Consider the following 21,850-nt stretch of genomic DNA (forward strand, 5'->3'; position numbering starts at 1 on the left):
AACATAAAGTAATAAAATATAACTAGCAAAATCTGACTTCATCATCCCCACATTAGAATTTATAGATTAACTCTGACAGCTCATGTTCTAATCTTGTTTGATAACCTGTGGGCCTAAGAACCCATATTTATAATTTTTTTATCAGGGTATTTATAAATATGTATTTGTTTGAAACAAAAATGGAATTAAAAGAGTAAGGTGTATTATTTTTACATCTTTTCTTTCTGTAGCCTAGGTACAAAGCTTTTAGGGAAAAAAAAACAAAAAACAAAAAACAGGAAATTCTTTTATTTGATCCCTGACACCTTCTATGTAAGAAAAACAAAACAAAACAAAACAAAACAAAAAAACCCACAGTTGAAAAGCCTGAATTTTGTTCAAGTTCAGGGATATGGTAGAGAGAGGGAGGTATACTGTCTTTCAAGTATAAAGTGTACAAACCTGGCTAAACAGGTAAAATTTTAAGGACCATTTAAGATTATTGTGCAATAATTATTAATATTATTAGGGGGACAAGAAAAATGAAAGCAAAGTTTTATGAAGATTAATTCACGTGAACATTTTTATAACAGAATTGGAAAACTCTTAGCTCCCTGGCAAAATAAAAGTAGTCATCTGCTGTACCAGTGTGTATTTTCAAGCAAATACAGAACCAAAACTCATTAGCTCTTTAAAAAATACACACATTTAATGGTCTGTTTTAATTCTAAGTAAAGCAATTCCAAAAATACAAACTGAACATCAGAGCCATGTGAACCACTGTGATAAAATAAAAACAGACATTCACAATAATTACGTCTAAAGACAGTTCAGCTTAATAAATCATCTTCCAAGTATGCCAAAGAGTTACTAAAAATACTGCTGGTGTTCAGTTAGAATTAAAGGACTTTGGGGAGAATGAAATAATATGATACAAGTGGAGTAAGTAAGGTTACACGGGATTTACATTTTCCATTACCCCTAGATATAAACAAACATTCAAAATCAACACAAACTCTGTGTGTTATTCAAAATATTGCAGCTGCAGGAAAGGCAACTTTAAATTAATAGCTAGGGGGAAATCAAGTTTTGGTGGAGGTAAACAGAAGAGACAGTTTTTAATTCGCACTTTTGTAAAGCTCATTTATACCTGGCCAACCAGGAACCAAACGCAGGGCAACGAAGTTCTCTGCTTCTTTTGGCTATAATATGACAAGAAAAGATCATCTTTTGAAGATGTTTAAAGAAATAAAGCAACTTTCTTTATAAACAGTCAAATAATCAATCAATGGAATAAATAAGTACTAACCCACATTTTTACCGCTCTGTAATCACTACACTTTATATATTTTTCATTTTGGCAGCAAATTCCCCAATTTTTAAGCTAAAATCCACCAATCACTTTTAAGAATACAATGAATAGCCACCAAAATGAGATAATTCTTCTGTTTACTCTTTGGCTAAAAAAGAAAACAAACAAAAACAAAAGAAAAATAAATCAGAAGACAACTCTAACACTGGTGATAAAAGAAATCGTTTTTTTTTTTACATGTAAAATAAAGTTATCAATTTAAATCTTGGTACATTTCATAAAAACAAGAGGTAATGTTGTAATAAAACAGCTGTAGCCTTGGCAGGCGACACACTGTTTGTTAACCCTGTGCAATAAAATACTTTGTTCATACTACACTTATTCAACATGACTAACAGTTACTACAGACATTTCAGGAATCTTCACAGGACTCCCAAAGACTTACTGTTAAAACTGAGAGACATTTACAATCATAATGTGCCATGAAAACTTGAAAACGTCACTTCTAGTAGGAGATAATGTTCATATTATTTGAATTTGTTTTAGGTACTGAACAGCTGAGTTACAAGGACTGAAAGAGAAAAGCATCTAAAAGCCCATGAACAATGTTGTTCACACCCTTTTTCAGAACACACTAAACTCGTCTGACACATTTCTCTTCATACATAGCAAGCAACAGCACCCAAAAAAGCCTGAGAAGAAATGCTGCTGTGTAAATACTGCAACTATTCCTGAAAAAAGAATTATGGGATATATACTCCAAAGCTGCCCATTCCCATAATTTGTATTGCATAGGTCACATAATCACACACATATATATACACATGTGTATATATATATGCACATGCAAAGAATATATTAAGACGACAATGAAGTCTAGTCACAGAGCAATTTACAGGCTCAATATATTTTTTTACATTTTGCTTGAAAGAAAATTTCAATATTTTACAGTCTTTTAATAGGCATTATATACACTGCACTTTATGAAATCTAAAGGGTATTGAAATAATTTTTTTCCAACATTTTGGTAACAAAACACAATTTTTTCAAATACTTGTGCTATCTAACTACATGATCTGTTTGCTGATACTCACTAATCACAAAATCTGACTCAATGGAATAATTAGAAAAATTACCTAACACCATGCATGGATTTGAATCATTTTTAATATCCTATCCTAGAAACATTCTACAAATCTTAAGATTAAAAAAATTAAGTCTCTGTTCTGATTTTTAAAAGATATCTTTTTATCACAATATCCATAACATTGACAGGTACACACACGTTAAGGCTAGTATCATCTTCTTTTGGGAATTTTTTGACTTTTTTAAAGAAAGATAGTAAAAGCCAGGCTTCTTTAGGGCTTTGAACTGTACCTACAGAGAATGACAGTGCAGTGAACATAATGTTCAGTCCTACAGTCAGGACGCAGTCGCTCCTTCCCATTCCACAAGATACTGCACCTTTCCATCAAGTGTCACCCGACGCGCCAACACTCGGTATTTTTCACCGCATGCTATTCTACCTGCAGCACCAAAATAACTGGTAATGGAGTTTTTTAGATGAGTGAGTTGTAACTCCTGATCTGCCAAGTTATTCAAAATCTCTGTGTTGAGTTCATCAAATTGGTAATCCTCTTTGCCTTCATCATCTTTTACAATTTCTGAGTTCTGAGTCTGGAGTGCTCTTCTTGGAAGACGACCCCTTCTCCTCCGTAAATGTGGGATCGCAGCAGGCCAAGATCTTCCTGTTCTAGTTCTTTTTCTGGAGTCAGATAAACTATGGAAGAAAAAAAGGCCAATGTTGTCACTAAACTTACAAAGCATCCACATGCACACAGAACATGTTCTCTGCTTTCTATCACTCTGTTACAAGTATATACCCTGGTGACAAAAATTAGTCAAATCAAAACAATAAACGCCATATAAATGGACCACTATTTGCCTCTGTTAAGATTCCATATCTTCTGTGGCTGACCTATGAAGAGCTTTTCTTCCTTAACTATGTTCTATTAAACTTAAAAGAATCATAGGAAAAATTTTAATTATGAGACTGAGTCAAATTCTTACCAAAGGACCTAATCATAAGTCAGGTTTTGTCAACTGTTTTATCATTTAAAAAACACATACAATCACACACACAAAAAACTCAGTTCCTTTATTTGATGTGACAACAATAAGCACCTACTATGTATAAGACACTGTGCCATGTGCTTAAAGAGATTATAAAACTAGAATAAAGGGTGTCTGATTATCAGTTCTAAGCCTGGTGAAGTAATGAAATGAACTGGAGTAAGCACAAACTAGAAGCAGGGTATACTGGGTGTAGCTCTATATAATACTGGTCAAATTCAAATTTCTTACCTTCTATGTTCTCTCTTTTTTAATTTTTTTATTTTATTTTTTTAAAGATTTTATTTATTTATCTTTAGAGGGGAAGGGAAGGAGAGAGGGAGAGAAACATCAATGTATGGTTGCCTTTCGTGCATCCCCTGCTGGGAACTGGCCTGCAGGGAACTGGCCTGCAACCCAGACATGTGCCCTGACTGGGAATCGAACCGTGATCACGTGCTTCGCAGGCCTGCGCTCAATCCACTGAGCTACACCAGCCAGGGCTATGTTCTCGTAAGTAAAATAGATTAAGTGAAGGGGATGAAGTAAATAATCTTTGAGGTCCTTTCTGGCTCGAAAAGTCAATGATTTTATGGCCTTCTTAACAAAAGGAGAATAGAACATACCAGCTAAATTCAAAGACTTTACAATCATTTTACATGGGTTAACATCTCAGCTCTGTTATATTGAATACTCACTAAACATGCTACTTTGGGTTTGTTACTTAAAACCTTCTAAGTCTCAGTTTACTTATCTGTAAAATGGAAACAAACAAACAAAAACAAACAAACAAAAAAACCACCCAGGACCTAAAAATCTAAAGATTGTTTCCAGAATTGTAAGACAGCCCTGGCCAGTGTGGCTCAGTTGCTTGAAGCATCATCCTGTAAACTGAAAGCTCTTGGGTTCGATTTCTAGTCGGGGTACATTACATATCTAGGTTGTAGGTTTGGGTGGGGCCAGTACTAGAGGCAATGAGTCAAAACTTCTCTCCCTTTCTTTCTCCCTTACTTCCCCTCTCTCTATAATCAATGAGCATGTCCTCAGGTGAGGGTAAAAAAAAAAAAAAACTAAAACAGTATGTAAAAAGCTTAGCATAATACTTGGTAAGAAGACAAAAAATAACATACCTTATTATTATTCATGATTCATTTTAAAATGTTACATTTTAAGCTTTTAAATACTTAGAATTTTATATAATTTACAAGAGCAGTTCTTAAATTGTGAACAAAAATTAAACAAAAAGTAATTTTTGGAAGCTTATAACTCTGACCCCAAGTAAACAAAACTTTTCATAACTGATAATTACACTTGAGGGAAAAGTCATCTTTCTGAAGAGTATGTTAAATAAAATATTAAATCTGCTACTGATAAAAATCCTGAGCTTAAAAATCCTTTTACTAACCAAAGAACTTACATTCCCAATGGGAACTTACAAAAATATATAGTAATAATAATAATAATAGTAATAATAAGCCTTTCTAAATCAAGGCACTCTTGTATATCAAAAACATAAAAAGGTCTCTCAAAAAAAAAAATAAAACCCCAGCTTATAAACATTAGTATACCTCTTCGCTATGCACATAGCAAATTTTCTAACACATTTGAAAATCTGAATGTTTGGGCTCTGAAAAGCAGTATTATTCAAATGAATATTAACAACCTAAGGAATCAACGTATGGATTACTTCTCAAAGGGTGAAAAACATAGCTGTATCAGTGAAAAACATACTTGTATCACTTTCAGTTGGAAAAAAATTTATTATCATCACTTCACAAAGGAAAAGAGTCTACAGGAAAATTAACAAAGAATAAGAACATAAAATATCTACCCATAATGCCTGGCAATGCTAGACGAGGTAGTTTCTTTTGCACTGGAAGCACCCGTGAAATCCACATCTGAGGTATTAGATGAATGTGCAGTCCCCTCAGTTCTCCTGAGAAAAAAAAATTAAATGGTAAAATGACTGTATTACGTAACAACAGAAATACTAATTTTACCCAAAAGAAAATTCCTAGGATAGGAGAAAATAACTTTCTATTTACCCTATAGAACAAGGTAAATCCAAGGTAGGGTTCTCTGAAATTGATTCCTTATCCTGAAAAACAAACGAACAAACAAACCAAAAACAAATATATATATATATATACACACACACACACACACACACACACACACACACACACACACACACACAACATGGTTCTAAAATCAGCTGAAAAGTTACTAATCTCTCAGTTATTTCAAGCATTCTTCTTCTCTGAGAACATATACCAACATATTTTCTTACCAAAGATGGCTCAGCTATTTTCTGAATCATTTTTCTTGTATATGGACCAGGTGGACGACCTACAGATTTTTTCTTTCCTTTTTTTTCTATGCCATTGCTTACTTCCCTGAAATGTAAAATTATTATATATTTAATCTCTGCATAATGAGGGAAAAATGGATTATATACAGTCACATCTCTACCTACATAATTAGGTTATACTTATTTTATTTTATATTAATAGTAATACAAAAACAATAAACTAGTTGAATCCACAAGTTTGTTCAAATACATAAATAATAAATTCTAATTTAAATACTTCTTGACTTAGAGATATTTACACATAAAAGATTTAATAAAAAATTTCTTTAGTACACTTATAAAAAATATATACCACTTAAAAATTTTTTAAAAAGCAAAAAGCAGACTATTTAGAATGGAAGAGTTCAGAATTCCTAAAAGTCCCAAGGATTTACTATTAAAAGCATTTAGGAATTCAGTAGTTAGTTTCATACAGCCAGAAGTATCTATGTTAAAATACAATGTCTATAAAGGCTGCCTTTAGATGTATATATCCAAATTTTATATATATAAAACTTGGAAGTACAGTTCTTGCATGATGCTCATCAGAAAGAGAATGAAACCCAGGGTGACAGAGGCAGGTAAAGGAGCAAAGAATCCTTCATGTCGGGCAGTGAGTGGGTCATTCAAAGGGCAAAATAAGAAAGATCTAGAAAACCATTTTTGAAATATAAAGACAAATATCAAGCAATACCAAGAAATAAAGCAATAGTCAAGAATACCCCTAATTACTACAAAAGAAGAAAAAAAGGGTACTATCAATAAAAATATCTACTTTATTCAATATTCTCATATAAAGGAGATAATAGGAATACCAAGATGTTCCCTGTGCAAAGGGGTTCACAATATAGTTAGAAGGTGACAAATGTGTATACAAGCAAGCTAATAAAATGGGTAAAGCACTATAAGAAAGTTACCCAGGAAAATGAAATTAAAACAAATAAAAAGAAGGGAAAATAATATACAATAGGCTGGAAGGGGTAAATGGAGAAAAGTAGGAAAGACTCTCCCTCCAGACACCAAATTAAGGTTGGGGAATCAAGGTGGAAGTATATACAAGTAGGAGAACTAGAGTAACAAACCTTAACTAAAACTATAATCAAAAGTCTTAATGATAAGATGGAGAGAACATACATCTTTTCTGAAAGATGATCACATAACATTTATAACAGACCGACCCCTACACTGAGGAAAGTACTCTCTGATTAAAAGGACCAGTTCATACATGGGGCCCAGAAAGAAGTAAGAAAGCCTTTAAAGAAAGCCAACCATTACCTGGTGGCATCAAATCACCTGACAGCTACCACAAATTGAGTGTCCTATTAAATTCATGATAGGAATGAGAAAGTTTGTGCAAACCTCCTCCTAATTATAATATGGGCAACTGCTAGCAAATGATTAATAATAAAATTTGCAAGTAATAAGAACGCATATTCTTTCCTGCAGGGCAAAAAAAATCTTGATGTAGTACTTACTTTATTACAAACTCAAATGATATAAAGCAGTGTCAACCCTCTGTAATTACATTTTCTTACTCTCCAAGATGACTACCTCATACCTTTTACTTCCTTCTCAGTTATCTTTACCTCATTATTTCATTGAGAAAATAGAAGCTATCAACAATAACTTTAGTCATCTTCTGAGTGGCAAATCTACAAGAGAACCAGCATCTGTACCCATCTTCTCCTTTTTCACCCATTTCAACAGAAAGGTGTAAATCCTCCTATCAAAGGTCACTCCCACATTAAGGCTCTAAAATCCCTTCCCTTTTGGCTTCCCAAAGACTTGACAACATCTTCAATTACCTTCCCTATCTCCTACACCAATCTCTTCTTTTCCACTGTATCATTCCTACTAGCACCCCCACCCCCAAAAAAAGGTTCCAATTAACCTCCACCTATTAAAAATTATCACTTGATTACTCCCTTATGCCTCTTCAGTTTCATTTGTCTACATCCCTTCACAGTAAAACTACCTGAGATTTGAAGAAACATACCCTTTCTACTTTCTCCTTTCTCACTCAGAATTCTTAAAAAATTCTTTCCTTTTCCTTTATTATTATCAATTTTGAATCTCCCTATGCCCTTTATTTGTAGAAAAAGCCCAGTTCTGACATGTACATTGGGCAATGCAATATTTAATCACACTTCTGCCCACTTCAATCTGAATTCTATCTTTACCTCTAAAAAAAAAATTGTGTCAAGGTCACTTACTAACAGAATGTCATCCAATAAACATTTTCTCTCATCTTAATTCACCTTTTAGTAGCATTCAATATTGTTTAACACACCCATTTTTCTTGAAACACTACCTTCTTTGGTTTTTCTGACACTAAACATTCTTGGTTTCCTCCTGTGTCACCGATCATTGTTTTTTAATCTCTTTCTTTTATTTTACCTCTTCCAAATCTCCAAATAAAATCAGTGCATTGTTCTGGGCCACAGTCTCTTCTCTCTTCTTGCTCCCTAGGTAATTTCATTCATTCTCACGGCTTCCAAATTTATATCATGTGTCCTGACCTCTCCTGAGCTCCTGACTTACACACCCAATTGCCTATCCTTAACATCATCATCACTTAGAAATCCCCCTTAAGAATCCTGAACTCAATGAGTATGAAACAGAAGAATGCTTCAATTTGCCTTGCCAAATTCTGTTCTTTCAGATCTTGGTAACAGACACCACCACCCACCAGTTGCTCAAGTCAGAAATCTAGGCATTGTTTAACTTCATTCTTCCCTTTCTTTCATAAATTTAATTCATTTACAAAAGCCACTAAATTCTGCTGCCAATAGAGATCCTCAACCTATTTTCTCTCCACTTCACTGTTACCACCTACCACTGCACAAGCAGTCTATCTCTTACCTAGACAACTTTAAGGGGTTTAATTTCATTTTCTTTTGCTTCTGTTCCTAACTTTATACCTATCTTTTCCAAAGAGGTACTTTAAAAGGATAATCCAATCCTCACATCTTTAAACAGTTCCTCATTATTTGTAGGAAACCAAAAGTCCTTATGACACCTGAAAGACTATATGATCATGCCCCACCCAACCTTTCCAACACTTGCTGCTACTCTCCAGCCCTAATCTTACCTCCAAATCCTAAGACTTCCCAGAACATGCCTCACGGCTTTCATACTTGTTATTTCTGCTACTGGAGTATTCTTCCCTTCATTCTTCAAATTATTAGGTCATTCTCATTTTTAAAGTTTCAATGTAAATAGGCCTCCCTCAATCCTTCTTCCTAAATTAACTAGAACCAATGCTCTCTATCCATCCCAGTATAGTCTAAATCTGTATGCTATTTCCAAAATGGCACTAGCATGACCTATAATTATTTTATCACTTTTCTTCCCCACTATAATGTATACCCCAACAAGGCAGAAAGGAATTCTGTCCTGTTTGTTATTGTATCCCCAGCACTTAGATAGTAAGAGGCTTGATAAATGAAATGAATGAATAAATGAGAAGTAAACAAACAAATAAACAGGCTAACAGCAAACTCAAGCTGTTTGCTAACCACATCAGTCAGGCTTATTCCTGGAAAACCTAAGATCTAAAATAAATAAACATCTAGCATTAACTCTTTACCTTTGTACCTTAACTCTTTGTACCTTTTTGTCTAAGCAAAAAATTATAAACAGTAAAACAAATCAGGGTAACTACCACTTGTACTTTCAAAATATACTAATGAAGACTAAACACACATTTTTAGTTACAAATAAGCTAAAGAAAAAAACTAAGCCACAGATCAACTTTTACCTTGAATCAGATATAGGTTTGGATGCCTTTCTGCCTTTAATTTTAAATTCATGGGATGTTCCTTCAGGTTCTTTCTCTGCTTTGAAAGCCACATTTGGTGGCACAGGAGGAACACGAATTCGCAACCCAAACAAATGCTTCTTCTTCTTTATTTCTTTCCCAGACATAAACCTAAATTTTTAAAAAAATTAACTAAAAATTTTAAAACTGAACATACATACATGGCAGACCATAACTCAACTTTCAGATATGAAGCCTTTATACATGGAAGTCCACCCAATACTCACTCTTTCCCCTTGCTTTCCTTGATTATTATCTGCCCCAGGGCCAGTCCACAGTAGGATATGATGGAAGAATAGGGAGAGAGGGATAGGATCAGAAGGAAGAGGGAAGAGCACATGTCCACCTTCTTCTAAAAACATGGCATCTAACTTCTTAAAGGAGAGTATAGAGTGGTGTCTCGTTAGTCCCATTATGTTTTTCCAGATTTTAGTGCCTTCTGTTAAAAATATCTCCAAAAGTATAAGAAAAGAAGAAGTGTATTTGAAATGTATCTGTGAGAAACTATGGCCAGAAAACAACAGGTAATAACATTGTTAAAGAAAGTAGAAAACCAGTTCTAGAAGGCCAGAAAATAAAAGGGATACCCAGTGTGTCAGATCTGAAATTGGAAATAACCTGGAGCACAGACATGTTACTTCAGTGTGGGCTTGGATCTCTGAAAAACATGCTCTTCACCCTTCCCCCAAAAGCATTTAGGGTCCTTATTCCAAAACACTCCAATCGGTCTGAGCTCTGCCTGCTTAGCCACAGAACAACTATTAAATGCTTGTATTGTTCTTTTATGTAGGGGTGAAAAAGGAAAGCTCCCATTTCTTCTATAACAGTAACACATATATTTCTGGCACCCTAAACTTACAGAATTCATTGTTCCATTAAGTATTTTTATCAACACAGTAACTGCTCAGATACTTTATGGCTTTTTGAGCTAGTCTAAAGATCTAGCTGCTAGTAATAACATTTTTTAAAAATGAGAAAAAGCATGCAGTCAAGTAAAAAAACAGGAACTCGTTACAGAAATTTTATAATGTAACTCAGTGGCTGGAGCCAGCATATACACTTAAAAATGTATTTCTATTGTATTATGAAAATATTTTAAAGAAATATAGATATACTGGGGTTTTTTAACAAAGGAAAGACCCAGATAAGAAAATATTAAACAATATAACTTCATTATCAAAACTCAGACCACTAATACTACTTTTCTATACCTGATGGCAATAATTAATTTTAAAACCATGAAAGACCTCATTTAAAAACCCGTATTCTCTCTACAATATATTTCCCTACCTTTGCATATTTCCACCAGCTAACAAGATTTTATTTTACTTTCAGTAGAGTGCAATATAAAAACAAGTCATTACTGACTACACTTTTTCAAATGACCAGGTCAAATTGCCCCGAGACACTGATATGCCACCTCCCACGCCCCCTTCCTATAGGACTGCTCTTCCCTTCTCTGATCCTTGAAAACCAATGCTGTAGTCTAACTGAAAGAGAATAGGACATTAGAAATGTTAAAATTGTATGTATGAGTTCTACACACAAATCCCACGATTCTTAAACCATGCCATTATTCCTTATACTTAATAAAGTCTCCTTCATAGGGATACATAAAGTAAATCAACTTACATTGTCTTGTAATCATTTAATGCCTCCAGAACATGCTCGTATCTTTCAGATTTTGGTGTGTCTGCCAGCTGTGAAGTATCAAGAAACAATTTAACGTAGTTTAATTTCATCAATTAGTAATATACAGGTGCTAGGTAGAGGCAATGTAACACAGAAGAGAAGTGTACTGACTGATAGAAGATCTAAGTTCGCTTAACCTCTCAAGGCTTGTTTTCTCATCTATTAAAAAATGGGGAGTATAAATCCCGCACAAGTTACTTTACTAGTAATTGTATGGATTAAATGATATATCTGAAAGAACTATCGATATAAACTATGTAACACTACAAAAATGAGGTTATCATTAAATTTATTTTCATTTTATAACCTAGAAAAATAATACATTTGAATTATATTAATATCAACCATAAAAGCTTCTAACAGATAGTGCATATGGTGAGGAAGTGAAATGGTATGAGTGAACATATCATTTCACTTCCCAGTACTTCTAGTATTAGTACAAACTGATAATTGCTATAATTTTTAAAACTGTAAAATGTGGGACCTTGACCCATGTGGCTCAGTTGGGTGGGCATCATACCAAAAAGTGAAAGGTAGATGGTTCCATTCCTGGTCGGGAGACATGATTGAACTATAGGCCATGTTCCCATTTGGGATGGATAGGAGAGGCAACCGACTGATATTTCTCTCCTGTTCTTTCTCCCTCCCATCCCCAATCTTTAATAAACAAACAAACAAACAAACAAATCCTTTCAAGAAATAAATAAACCGATTAATCAATCTTTTAAAAAAGTTTTTTTAATTGAAATTTGGGGATTTCATTTTATAACAATTATAGATTCCACCTCGCAATAAAACCAAAATTAACTCAGCAATTTTTTATCATCAAAACCATTTAAAAATCTAACTAAATTTGAATTAATTCTATAAAATATTCTATTTTGTTTCAAAAGGGTTTCCTGCAGAGTCATTTCTGTCTCTTCAGTTTAAACACTGTGGCACCAGAGTGGGGGTCGGAATCTAAATTACAAAAGGGCCATCCTCTATTAAAGCCACAAAAACAAAGCAAAACAAAACAAAAAAACTTTCAAAATATCATAGCTGACTTTCAAAATTATACCAATTATGTTTTAACCAGTTAAAACTTCCAAACCTCAGAACTGCTTCTAGTAAAAAGAGCAAACAAACCTGCCAAAGAGAATGCTGGAGGTAAAAGACTTACAGTCATCTACTCCAACTTGTTATTATTTAACACATATAGGGATGAAATGAACTGCTCAAATCCACAGGGCTGGTTAGTGAGAGAACCAGACCCTGCACCCAAATGACAATTAATCCATTCATTTGCCATTCACTGAGAACCAACCCTGCGCCAATATGCTGATGCTAAAAAAAAAAGGGGGGGGCAGTTTTGTGCTCATCCCTCCATATCATTCTACCATTTTCTCCTATTGTAATTTATGAAGTGTCTAATTATAAAGAATTTCTATTAAAGCAAAAATAACAGAATCAGACTTTAAAGCTCGAAAGAGACTTCAAATGTCATTGAACCTTGGCTTAACTATTACCATTGATGAAAGCTGATGAGGCACCTACTGAGAGAGCCCATTCCATAGGTGCACGAAACTTTCCTTCCTGGAATTCTTCTATTCCCTCTTTTACAAGATAGTTCTTCAAATATTTGACAGCAGCTATCATGTCTAAGTATAAGATTAGGTTGAAGTTTTTAGCAGCAACACCACATGAGTATTTCATATTAAGCACTGGCTGACTAATTCCATCTTTCATCATCCTTCCCCCATCCCCTCCCCAACTCTAAAATCTGATCAAATGAAGTTCTGTCAAATAAAATATCCCCTATCATACATGCTTCTTCTGTACTTTTTATGTATTTAAATCTAAGAGCAGAACTTTATAACTGATTTTGTTTGCAGCTAAGTGCTCAAATGATCTTTTCTCTTGATTCTGTCATACTAAGAGTAGAGTCAAAGAGAGAACCTGGGGCTCTCTCCATTAGACTCTCCCTCAAGAATATTTCTAAGTCATTGACTGCTTTTGTTACTATAATTCAATTAGTTACAAATCTACTTAATTTTTGCTTTAACTATTCACATTTCAGTATCTCATATGAAATTGAGTTGTGTTGTACTATGGCTACATCATGCCCACAACAGTTTTGCTAATCATGACAAAAAAGAATCCAGGGTACTGGATAGTGTGGCTCAGGTCCCCAGTTGGGGGCACTTGAGAGGCAACCACACACTGAAGTTTCTCTCCCTCTTTCTCCCTCCCTTCCCCTCTCTAAAAATAAACAAATTAAATAAAAAATCTAGAGTATTTAACATGATTTATTCTAATATATCAGGCATTATTTTCTTTCTTTCTTAAAAATATTTTTTATTTTATTTATTTATCTTTAGAAGGGCAGGGAAGGAGAGAGGGAGAGAAATATCAATGTACAGTTGCTTCTTGTGCATCCCCTGCAGGGAACTGGCCCCTGCTGGGAACTGGCCTGCAACCCAGGCATGTGCCCTGACTGAGAATCAAACCGCGATCTTTTGGTTTGCAGGCCCGTGCTCCAGGTATTATTTTCTTATTGCTTCTTAATTCTTCACAAACTGTGTATGTGAAAAATGTGCTCTACAATTTAGCTGACAACCAACAACAAAACTGACTTTCTAATTTCTCAGATCTACTCCTTTCTACTTTTGAAGAATCACAATGAACTACTATCTTTCCTTTAGTATTTATTCTCTATGGTTCTCAGAAATTTTATCTGTTAAGTTCCTTTAACATTACTGTTCTATTTGGCATAGGACTATACTTCAATTCATATAAATGAAGGGATCCCATTCTGTATTTTAAACACTATTATAAAAGAGTGAAACTATTATAGTGTACATCAAATAATCTATATGAGAAGACCATTCTCACACCGCGCTTTTATTTTCAGGGCTTTGTATATTTCTGTACACATATAAATGCTATTACGTACAGTTATACCTCTTTTACTTCAACAAAATATACCCTTCAAGCACTCATGTTGAATTCCATGCCACAATGGCTTAAACATGACAAACATCTTAAGTAATTTGTTTACAGACATATACACTGTATGCTACCATATAATATTCAAGGCCCCACATATTTTTTAAACTAGATTTCTTAGTATACTACTTCTACTATGCTACATTTTCCTCTGGCCAAAACATCATTTCTGCCATGAAATTTCATTTGAGTTTTATCTATGCTTTTTTTCCCCTACATCCCTCAAAAGTGAGATACTCAACACACTGTTAAGACTAGCACAGTTAACAGAAAAGTAATTGTCCTCCCAGGACTAATATTTAAAATCAGATTAGGAATCAAAAACAAATAATAACAGACAGATTCCATAAAATATCAGTATTTCATTTTAACTCCCCACAAAAATTCGTTACAACAGCAATTCTAAATAAAAACCTTAAGCAAGCTTTACTTGGGGTCTCAAATGTTGTATTACAAATTTTTACTAACCCAAATAAAATATTTCAAAACATAGTTTTCTAAAATAGCTATACTCAATTTATATCATCATGAAGTCACTAACTCTCAAAGATGTAAACAAACAAGCAAACAACCCCAACAATTTATGTAAGGAAACATATCAAATTATGTGTTCTAGAATATGTTCTGTAAGTTTCAGCTTCTCTTCACAGAAATCATAGAGTAATCAACTGAAATATACATATGCTACATAAATGTTAAATTTGCCTTTCAGTATGAAAGGATATACTCTCCAAAAGTTTAATGTTTTTGAAACTTTTTTGTCATTAAAAGAGGTCATAATACTTCCTTTATACAATAAAAAAAAGAAGCAGCACAGAACACTAAACAGATACCGTCATTTCAACATACAATTGCTCCTATTAGAAATGTAAATAGCCCTGGCTGGAGAAGCTCAGTGGATTGAGCGTGGGCCTGCGAACCAAAGGATTGTGGTTCAATTCCCAGTCAGGGGACATGCCTGGGTTGCAGGCCAGTTCCCAGCACAAGATGCACGAGAGGCAACCATACATTGATATTTCTCTCCCTCTCTCCTTCCCTTCCCCTCTAAAGATAAATAAATAAAATCTTTAAAAAAAAAAAAAAAAAGCAATCTGGGTATAATTCCAACACGTATTAAATAAATAAATAAATAAACGAGTAAATAAATAAATAAATGTAAATAGATGCTTATATGGCTTCTCAACATAGAATACTGTATGACTTTAGCCCATTGTCACATGTAAATACGTTATAATGCAGGTCAGAAATGATAAATAGGAGTGTGTCCCTGACTAGGTGTCTTTTATAAGTACTTAAACAAAATGCCATAAAAAACTTCTCAAATCATCACAAGATTTTTTTTTCCTTTTTATTCAATGGAATAAGGGAGGAAAGCCCATATCTGAGAGAGTAAAATGACAACTACTTTCCTGCTCTGTGTCATTTCCAGGGAAAAACTTATAGAGTAAGTGCGTATGTCACATGTATAGTAAGAGCTGATGTTCAAAAGGACCCCTGAGTACTCCAAGGAAGTCAATTAGCCAACGATATGTACATAGCATACTGTAGTTCCCACATTTTGAAGGTAGTAATTGCTGTTTTATAAATGTTGAACACAGGTATAAACAAAGTTTTTTTCCCCCTGAATTAGTAACAAAATTTAATTTGCAATTCAATTTCAGTTAACTAGAGATTTATTTACTATTTTAATAATCTGGAATGATTTCTATTACCACAAAAAATTTTTAAATGAACTAAATTAAAATCACTGAATAAACATTAACGAGTCGCATAAATTTTATGGTCTCTTTATTATATAAAGATGTAGAAAGTTAACAAAGAAGTAAAACCTGAAGTTCCATCTGTAAACAACCAGGTTAGTCCAGACTAATCTAAGAAGTCTGGACATTTTCTTTTCTTTTTCTTTTTTAAGTGCAGAGGATGAACAATGAGAAATGATTCGAATGACTGTTCTGAACATTAAATCCTCAAAATTCATCATACTTCCCATGCCCAAAAATTACTACACTGAAGCAGAAACTGGTTCAAAATAAAATGCAAAAATATTTTTGTTATCAAGTTTTATCTGATTATAATGTTTTTCCTAATTTTTAAATAAAAAGAAAAACATTTTTCCACTGTCAAAAAATAAAAAATGGAAACTTCTTGTTTCTAAGACATTATCTCACCAACTACAGAGAAATGAAGATTTGTATCTATTGCTGAAATAAATTTCTTCTGATATTTATCAGAAGTTTGGCTGTAACTGAGATACCTGAAATTCATAAAGTGAACTCATTTCTTTAAAAATAGTCTAATTATGATTTTTATTGTTTTCTGTTCTCGGCCTCTTAACTAAAATTTTAACATTTTATAAATTTACTTTCTCCTCCTACATTTTCCCCCTAATCAACAGGCAACATATAAGACGATGAAAGGGCTAGTCTTGATAATCTTACCAGAGCTACTTCTCCCTGAACTAAAAGTAAAATTCTACTTTAGATGTGTGGCTCATACATGTGTCTTAGTTTCTTTTAATTAAAACAAAATAAAACAAACCATATCAAGTAGCTAATAGTTAGATCTAAAACCACTTACCTCTCCAGGGTGCAATCTATCCCAGTTTTCATTAATGTATGTCATGAGCTCAAGTTCAGAATCAAAGTATTTCTTCTTGTGAATAACACTTAGGTTGTAAAGGCATAAGTGTGCTATATCTACCCTGGAATCCAAAAGTAATCAAAATATACAAAAACAATGTTTTTGGTAACTGTTTAAAAAAAAATACACAATTTTTTATAACACCACCAATTTAAAAAACCAATGTGGAATATTTAGGTGAACAGAGGGTCAATATTCTAAGTAATATTTATGATGTAATAAATCATTTCATTGATAATTATTGGAAAGCATTAACTAAACATTTAGTTATCCTGAAGTAACTATAAACTAAAGGTATTTGAATAATGTGTTAAAATGCATTAAAAAAGAATCTAACTCCAAAAATATTGGATAATGCTGTATAATGCTTATACAATAAAAAATTTTGTGTTTCACTACTACATACAAACTACAGATTATACTTTAATAGACTTTAGCACATTCACAAGTGTTATTATTTCCTAAAATATACAAAACATTTAATAAAAATTTCTAAGTATGTACTCTTTCAATGTTTTAAGTTACCTGTGGTCAATCACAGTTCAGAAATATTAAACGGAAAATCCCAGAAATAAACAATTCCTCAATTTCAAACTGTGCACCATTCTGAGTAGCATAATAAAATCTTGTGCCACCCCACTCTGTCCCACCTGTGAATCATCCTTGTGTGTATCCAGGTTGCATACACTATACCCAGTCATTAGTCACTTAGTAGTCATCTTGGTTATCAAATCAACTGTTACAGTATCTCAGTGGCTGTATTCAAGTAAGCTGTATTTTACGGTACAATGGGCCCAAAGGCCAAGAGTAGTGATGCTAATAATTCACCAAAGAGAAGCTGTCAAGTGTAGTTATGTATAGGAAAAACCACAGTGTAATATAGTTTGATTCTATCCACAGTTTCAGGCATGCGCTTGGAGTCTTGGACGTATCCCCCACAGATAAGGGGGAACTACTACGTAACATTTTATCATTAAATCCTCAAAATTCATCATACTTCCCATGCCCAATTACTACACTGAAGCAGAAACTGGAATATTTATAATAAGAACTTTCTTTTACTGTATGCTATTCTGAAGGCCCAAAAGAACTAAAAATGTTTTGAAGATCTAAAAAATATTTTTAAAAGTTACATTTTATATCATTAATAAATAAATGGCCTTATTACTTTAGCAATAAAACTAGATAATTATCAGTGAAGATTAACATCAGGTTTGAAGATAAATAAAAGAAATAAAGCCAGGTATAAAGAAGATCAAATTTTTATTTAAGCCAAGTAAATGTATATATAAAATTTCATCATGTAAGTTTAAGAATATGGTGCTTTTGTTCCTTAACAGAAATGTCCTCACTTACCACTGTAATGGTAGACGTTTGAGGTATTCAGGTCCAGAACTGCAGACAGAACAAATAAATGTATAAAACCTAAAGAAAAAGAAAAAGTTGTACATTAAATAATCAATGGTATACATAAATTATTTATCAATTAAAGCTAATATTCAGCAAATGCATATCCTACAGGTGACACAAGGAATGATAGAGCAAAATATAATTTGAATTATGACCTTGTCTGTGATTTAAAGAATTTCTTTTCCAGTAATGACAAATAATGAAATAGTTCATATCTGGGGAGAACACACATTCCTTTTTTAACCATTAGAAATCTTCAGAGTTCATACATTGATTCATATACAAGCATACTTTACTAAAGGCTTGTGTGTATCAGGAATTGTGGTGGCTACTCATCTACATTGTTATCTTTAATGCTTAAAACAATCTGGTAAAATAAATCCAGAGGAGACGAGCTGACCTTCCTAAATTCGGAAAGATGGTACACGACATAAGTCAAGATTTAAAACCAGATTTCTGATGCCAAGTTTAGTGCTCTACCTTTAATTTTTCTTCCTAGACTTCTCTCTGCTATTCCACATTCTCTTAATCCAGAAATCACATTAAATCTGCCTTTAGAAATTCTTTAAATCTGAGGTATGACCTGTGTGTATCAAGGTTCTTTGGTCTTTTCCAATTTTCTGTCATAGGATCCCTTTGAGGTTCTTTAAAGGAAGATACCAATGAGAATAGTTTAGAACACTGTGGGGTGATATGAGCAAATGCAATCACTAATCAAATACTTAAATGCTTATTGGAATAACATCTAAAAGTACAAAAATTATGTTATTTAAAAATGATATATAATTTAAGTATATTACTCAATATTTTCCCTCTAAGGTGTCTGCTTTACAAATCACTGTTAAAACTAGAAATCTGAAACTGAAAATATAACTACAATTAAAAAGCTAAAAAGAAAAAAGAAAAAAATCAAACAGTAAAGTTCAAATGCCCTTCTCACCTGTCTCCAAATAACATTGGCTTTTGAAGGCATTGCACACAAGCCTCATGAAACCACTGCTTACATTTGCAGCACTGTAGCATCTTTAAATACCAGCTATAAGAAAAAAAAATTAAAATTACTACCTTTTAAAATGAGGTAAAGGGTTTAAAAGTAAAAAGACTGCAGAATCCAGTTCTCCCTATACTTAGTGTTAGGTTTTTTTTCTTTCCCAAAAACATTATTAATATTGACCATTTCGTTACTCTCTTTTATTCATGAGAATTTATAAGTTCTAGAGAGACACATCTATTTCTAGTCAACAAATGCATAGTTCCTACACTGGGAAAAAATCTAGCCTGGGTCCTGGCCAGATGGCTTGGTTGGTTGGAACATCATTCTGCACACCAAAAAGGTCTAAATTTGATTCCCTGTTGGGCATGTACAGGAGGCAAACAATCAATCTCGCTCTCTCACATTGATGTTTGTTTGTTTTTCTATCTATCTATCTATCTATCTATCTATCTATCTATCTATCTATCTATCTATCTATCATCTCCCTCCCTTCCTCTCTTCTAAAATCAATAAACATATCCTCCAGTGAGGATTAAAACCACCACCACCACCACCACAAAAAAAACAAGCCTGGGATTTCATATCAACTCCATACTCTAGAAGAGATTAAGTTTCAGATAGCGCTGATATCAGAGCTGTTTGCTCCATATACCAAATGGGCATAAGCAGCTTTATATCTTCATTGTGCTTATATTATGCTTGTCCACTAAAACGAAAAGAAGTACAGTTATGCATGGCATAACATTTTGGTCAACAACAGACCACGTATACATCAGCAACATACCATATATCCCAGGTGTATACCACCTAGGTTTGTGTGAGTACATTCATATCACATCACACAATGATGAAATCACCTAATGATGTTAGTCAGAAAGTATCCCCGTTGTTAAGGGGTACACAACTATATAGCAATCAATAATTTAATTAACATAATTGTAAATCTAATCTAAGACTCTACCAGGTGTAAAGGCTTTGTGAAAGATTTTGTTCTGTTTCACAGAGCTGGGGATGATAAAACTGAATCTTCAGCTGAGGGTATCCTCTCTTTTCAGTTAGTACCTGGTTTTGATATATTGGTATCCTTATCTGCCACCCTAATAATGTGTTTTTCCCCCAAATAACTCTTTTGCTCAACAAGTGAGCTCCCCATAAATTTTAAGTCACATATACACAAAAGCAAGAAAACTGATATTCACTAAAGTATTCATTCATCAAAGACTAATGAATATTATGTTCCAAATACTCTACTAGCTGCTGAAGTTAGTTGTTAGCAATCTAATTTTATGTAGTTAAGGTAGTTAAAGAACAATGCATGATTTTGCTTCATAAAATAATGTCTATAACAGTTTCCGCCTATTTTGAATAATGCTTTAAACTAAATGTTAGGTATAAATGAATAAAGAAAAAAATCAATCTGTAGGCCTGTTCATTTAATCTATTTTATTTTATTTCTTAAAATATATTTTATTGATTATGCCATTACAGTTGTTCTATTCCTCCCCTTCATTCCCCTTCACCCTGCACACCTCTCCCCCATCATCCCCCCTTTAGTTTATGACCTTGTATCTCAAGTTCTTTAGATTCTATATTCCCCCCCCCCTATCTATTTTCTATCTAGGGTCTATGCTACTTATTTTCTGTACCTTTTCCCCCCTTATCTTTCTCCCACTCCCCTGTTGCTAACCCTCCATGTGATCTTCAGTTCTATGGTTCTGCTCCTGATCTAGCTGTCCTTAGTTTGCTTTTGTTTTAGGTGTGGTTGTTAATAACTGTTGAGTTTGCAGTCCTTTCACTGTTCATCTTTTTTATCTTCTTTTTCTTAGATAAGTCCCTTTCACATTTCATATAATAAGGGCTTGGTGATGATGAACTCCTTGAACTTGATCTTATCTGAGAAGCACTTTATCTGCCCTTCCATTCTAAATGAAAGCTTTGCTGGGTAGAGCAATCTTGGATGTAGGTACGTCCTTGCCTTTCATGACTTGGAATACTTCTTTCCAGCCCCTTTTTGCCTGTAAGGTCTCTTCTGAGAAAGCAGCTGACAGTCTGATGGGAACTCCTTTGTAGGTGACTGTCCCCTTTCTCTTGCTGCTTCTAGAATTCTCTCCTTCATTTTAATCTTGGCTAATGTAATGATGATGTGCCTTGGTGTGTTCCTTCTTGGGTTCAACTTCTTTGGGACTCTGAGCTTCTTGGATTTCCTGGAAGTCTATTTCCTTTGCCAGAACAGGGAAGTTCTCCTTTATTATTCATTCAAATAAGGTTTCCACTCGTGGCTGTTCCTCTTCCCCTTCTGGTACCCCTATAATTTGGATGTTGGAACGTTTAAAGATGTCCTGAAGGTTCCTAAGCCTCTCCTCATTTTTTTGAATTCTTGTTTCTTCATATTTTTCTGTTTGGTCATTTTTTTCTTCCTTCTGGTCCGCTCCCTTGATTTGAGTTTCCTTTCTATTGCTATTGCTTTCCTGTGCATTTCCCTTCATTTCAATTAGTTTAGCCTTCATATGTTCCTCTAATTTGTGGCAAAAATCAACCAGTTCTGTGAGCACC

General features: G+C 33.7%; 1 protein-coding gene across 7 annotated transcripts in view; it reads right to left on the minus strand.

Annotated features, from left to right (window-relative positions):
• The window catches only part of MTF2 (metal response element binding transcription factor 2), an 81,036-nt gene that overhangs the window by 15,306 nt on the left and 43,880 nt on the right, over positions 1–21,850 (minus strand). For 4 of the 7 annotated variants that reach the window (XM_037162035.2, XM_037162032.2, XM_037162031.2 and 1 more), the window contains exons 7-15: positions 19,244–19,339; positions 18,250–18,318; positions 16,831–16,954; positions 11,206–11,273; positions 9,514–9,684; positions 5,694–5,799; positions 5,449–5,501; positions 5,235–5,339; positions 2–3,071 (exon numbers count right to left, since the gene is read on the minus strand). In XM_037162035.2, coding sequence (XP_037017930.1) covers positions 2,714–3,071; positions 5,235–5,339; positions 5,449–5,501; positions 5,694–5,799; positions 9,514–9,684; positions 11,206–11,273; positions 16,831–16,954; positions 18,250–18,318; positions 19,244–19,339 — 1,150 coding nt within the window. In that variant the 3' untranslated portion in view covers positions 2–2,713. Of the gene's footprint in view, positions 3,072–5,234; positions 5,340–5,448; positions 5,502–5,693; positions 5,800–9,513; positions 9,685–11,205; positions 11,274–16,830; positions 16,955–18,249; positions 18,319–19,243; positions 19,340–21,850 lie in introns of all 7 variants that reach the window. The other 3 variants (XR_008392206.1, XR_008392205.1, XM_037162033.2) reach the window with 2 other exon arrangements.

Source organism: Artibeus jamaicensis, unplaced genomic scaffold (genome assembly GCF_021234435.1).
Source record: "Artibeus jamaicensis isolate MK-2021 breed Jamaican fruit bat unplaced genomic scaffold, CSHL_Jam_final contig_482, whole genome shotgun sequence".
NCBI classification, from domain to species: Eukaryota; Metazoa; Chordata; class Mammalia; order Chiroptera; family Phyllostomidae; genus Artibeus; species Artibeus jamaicensis.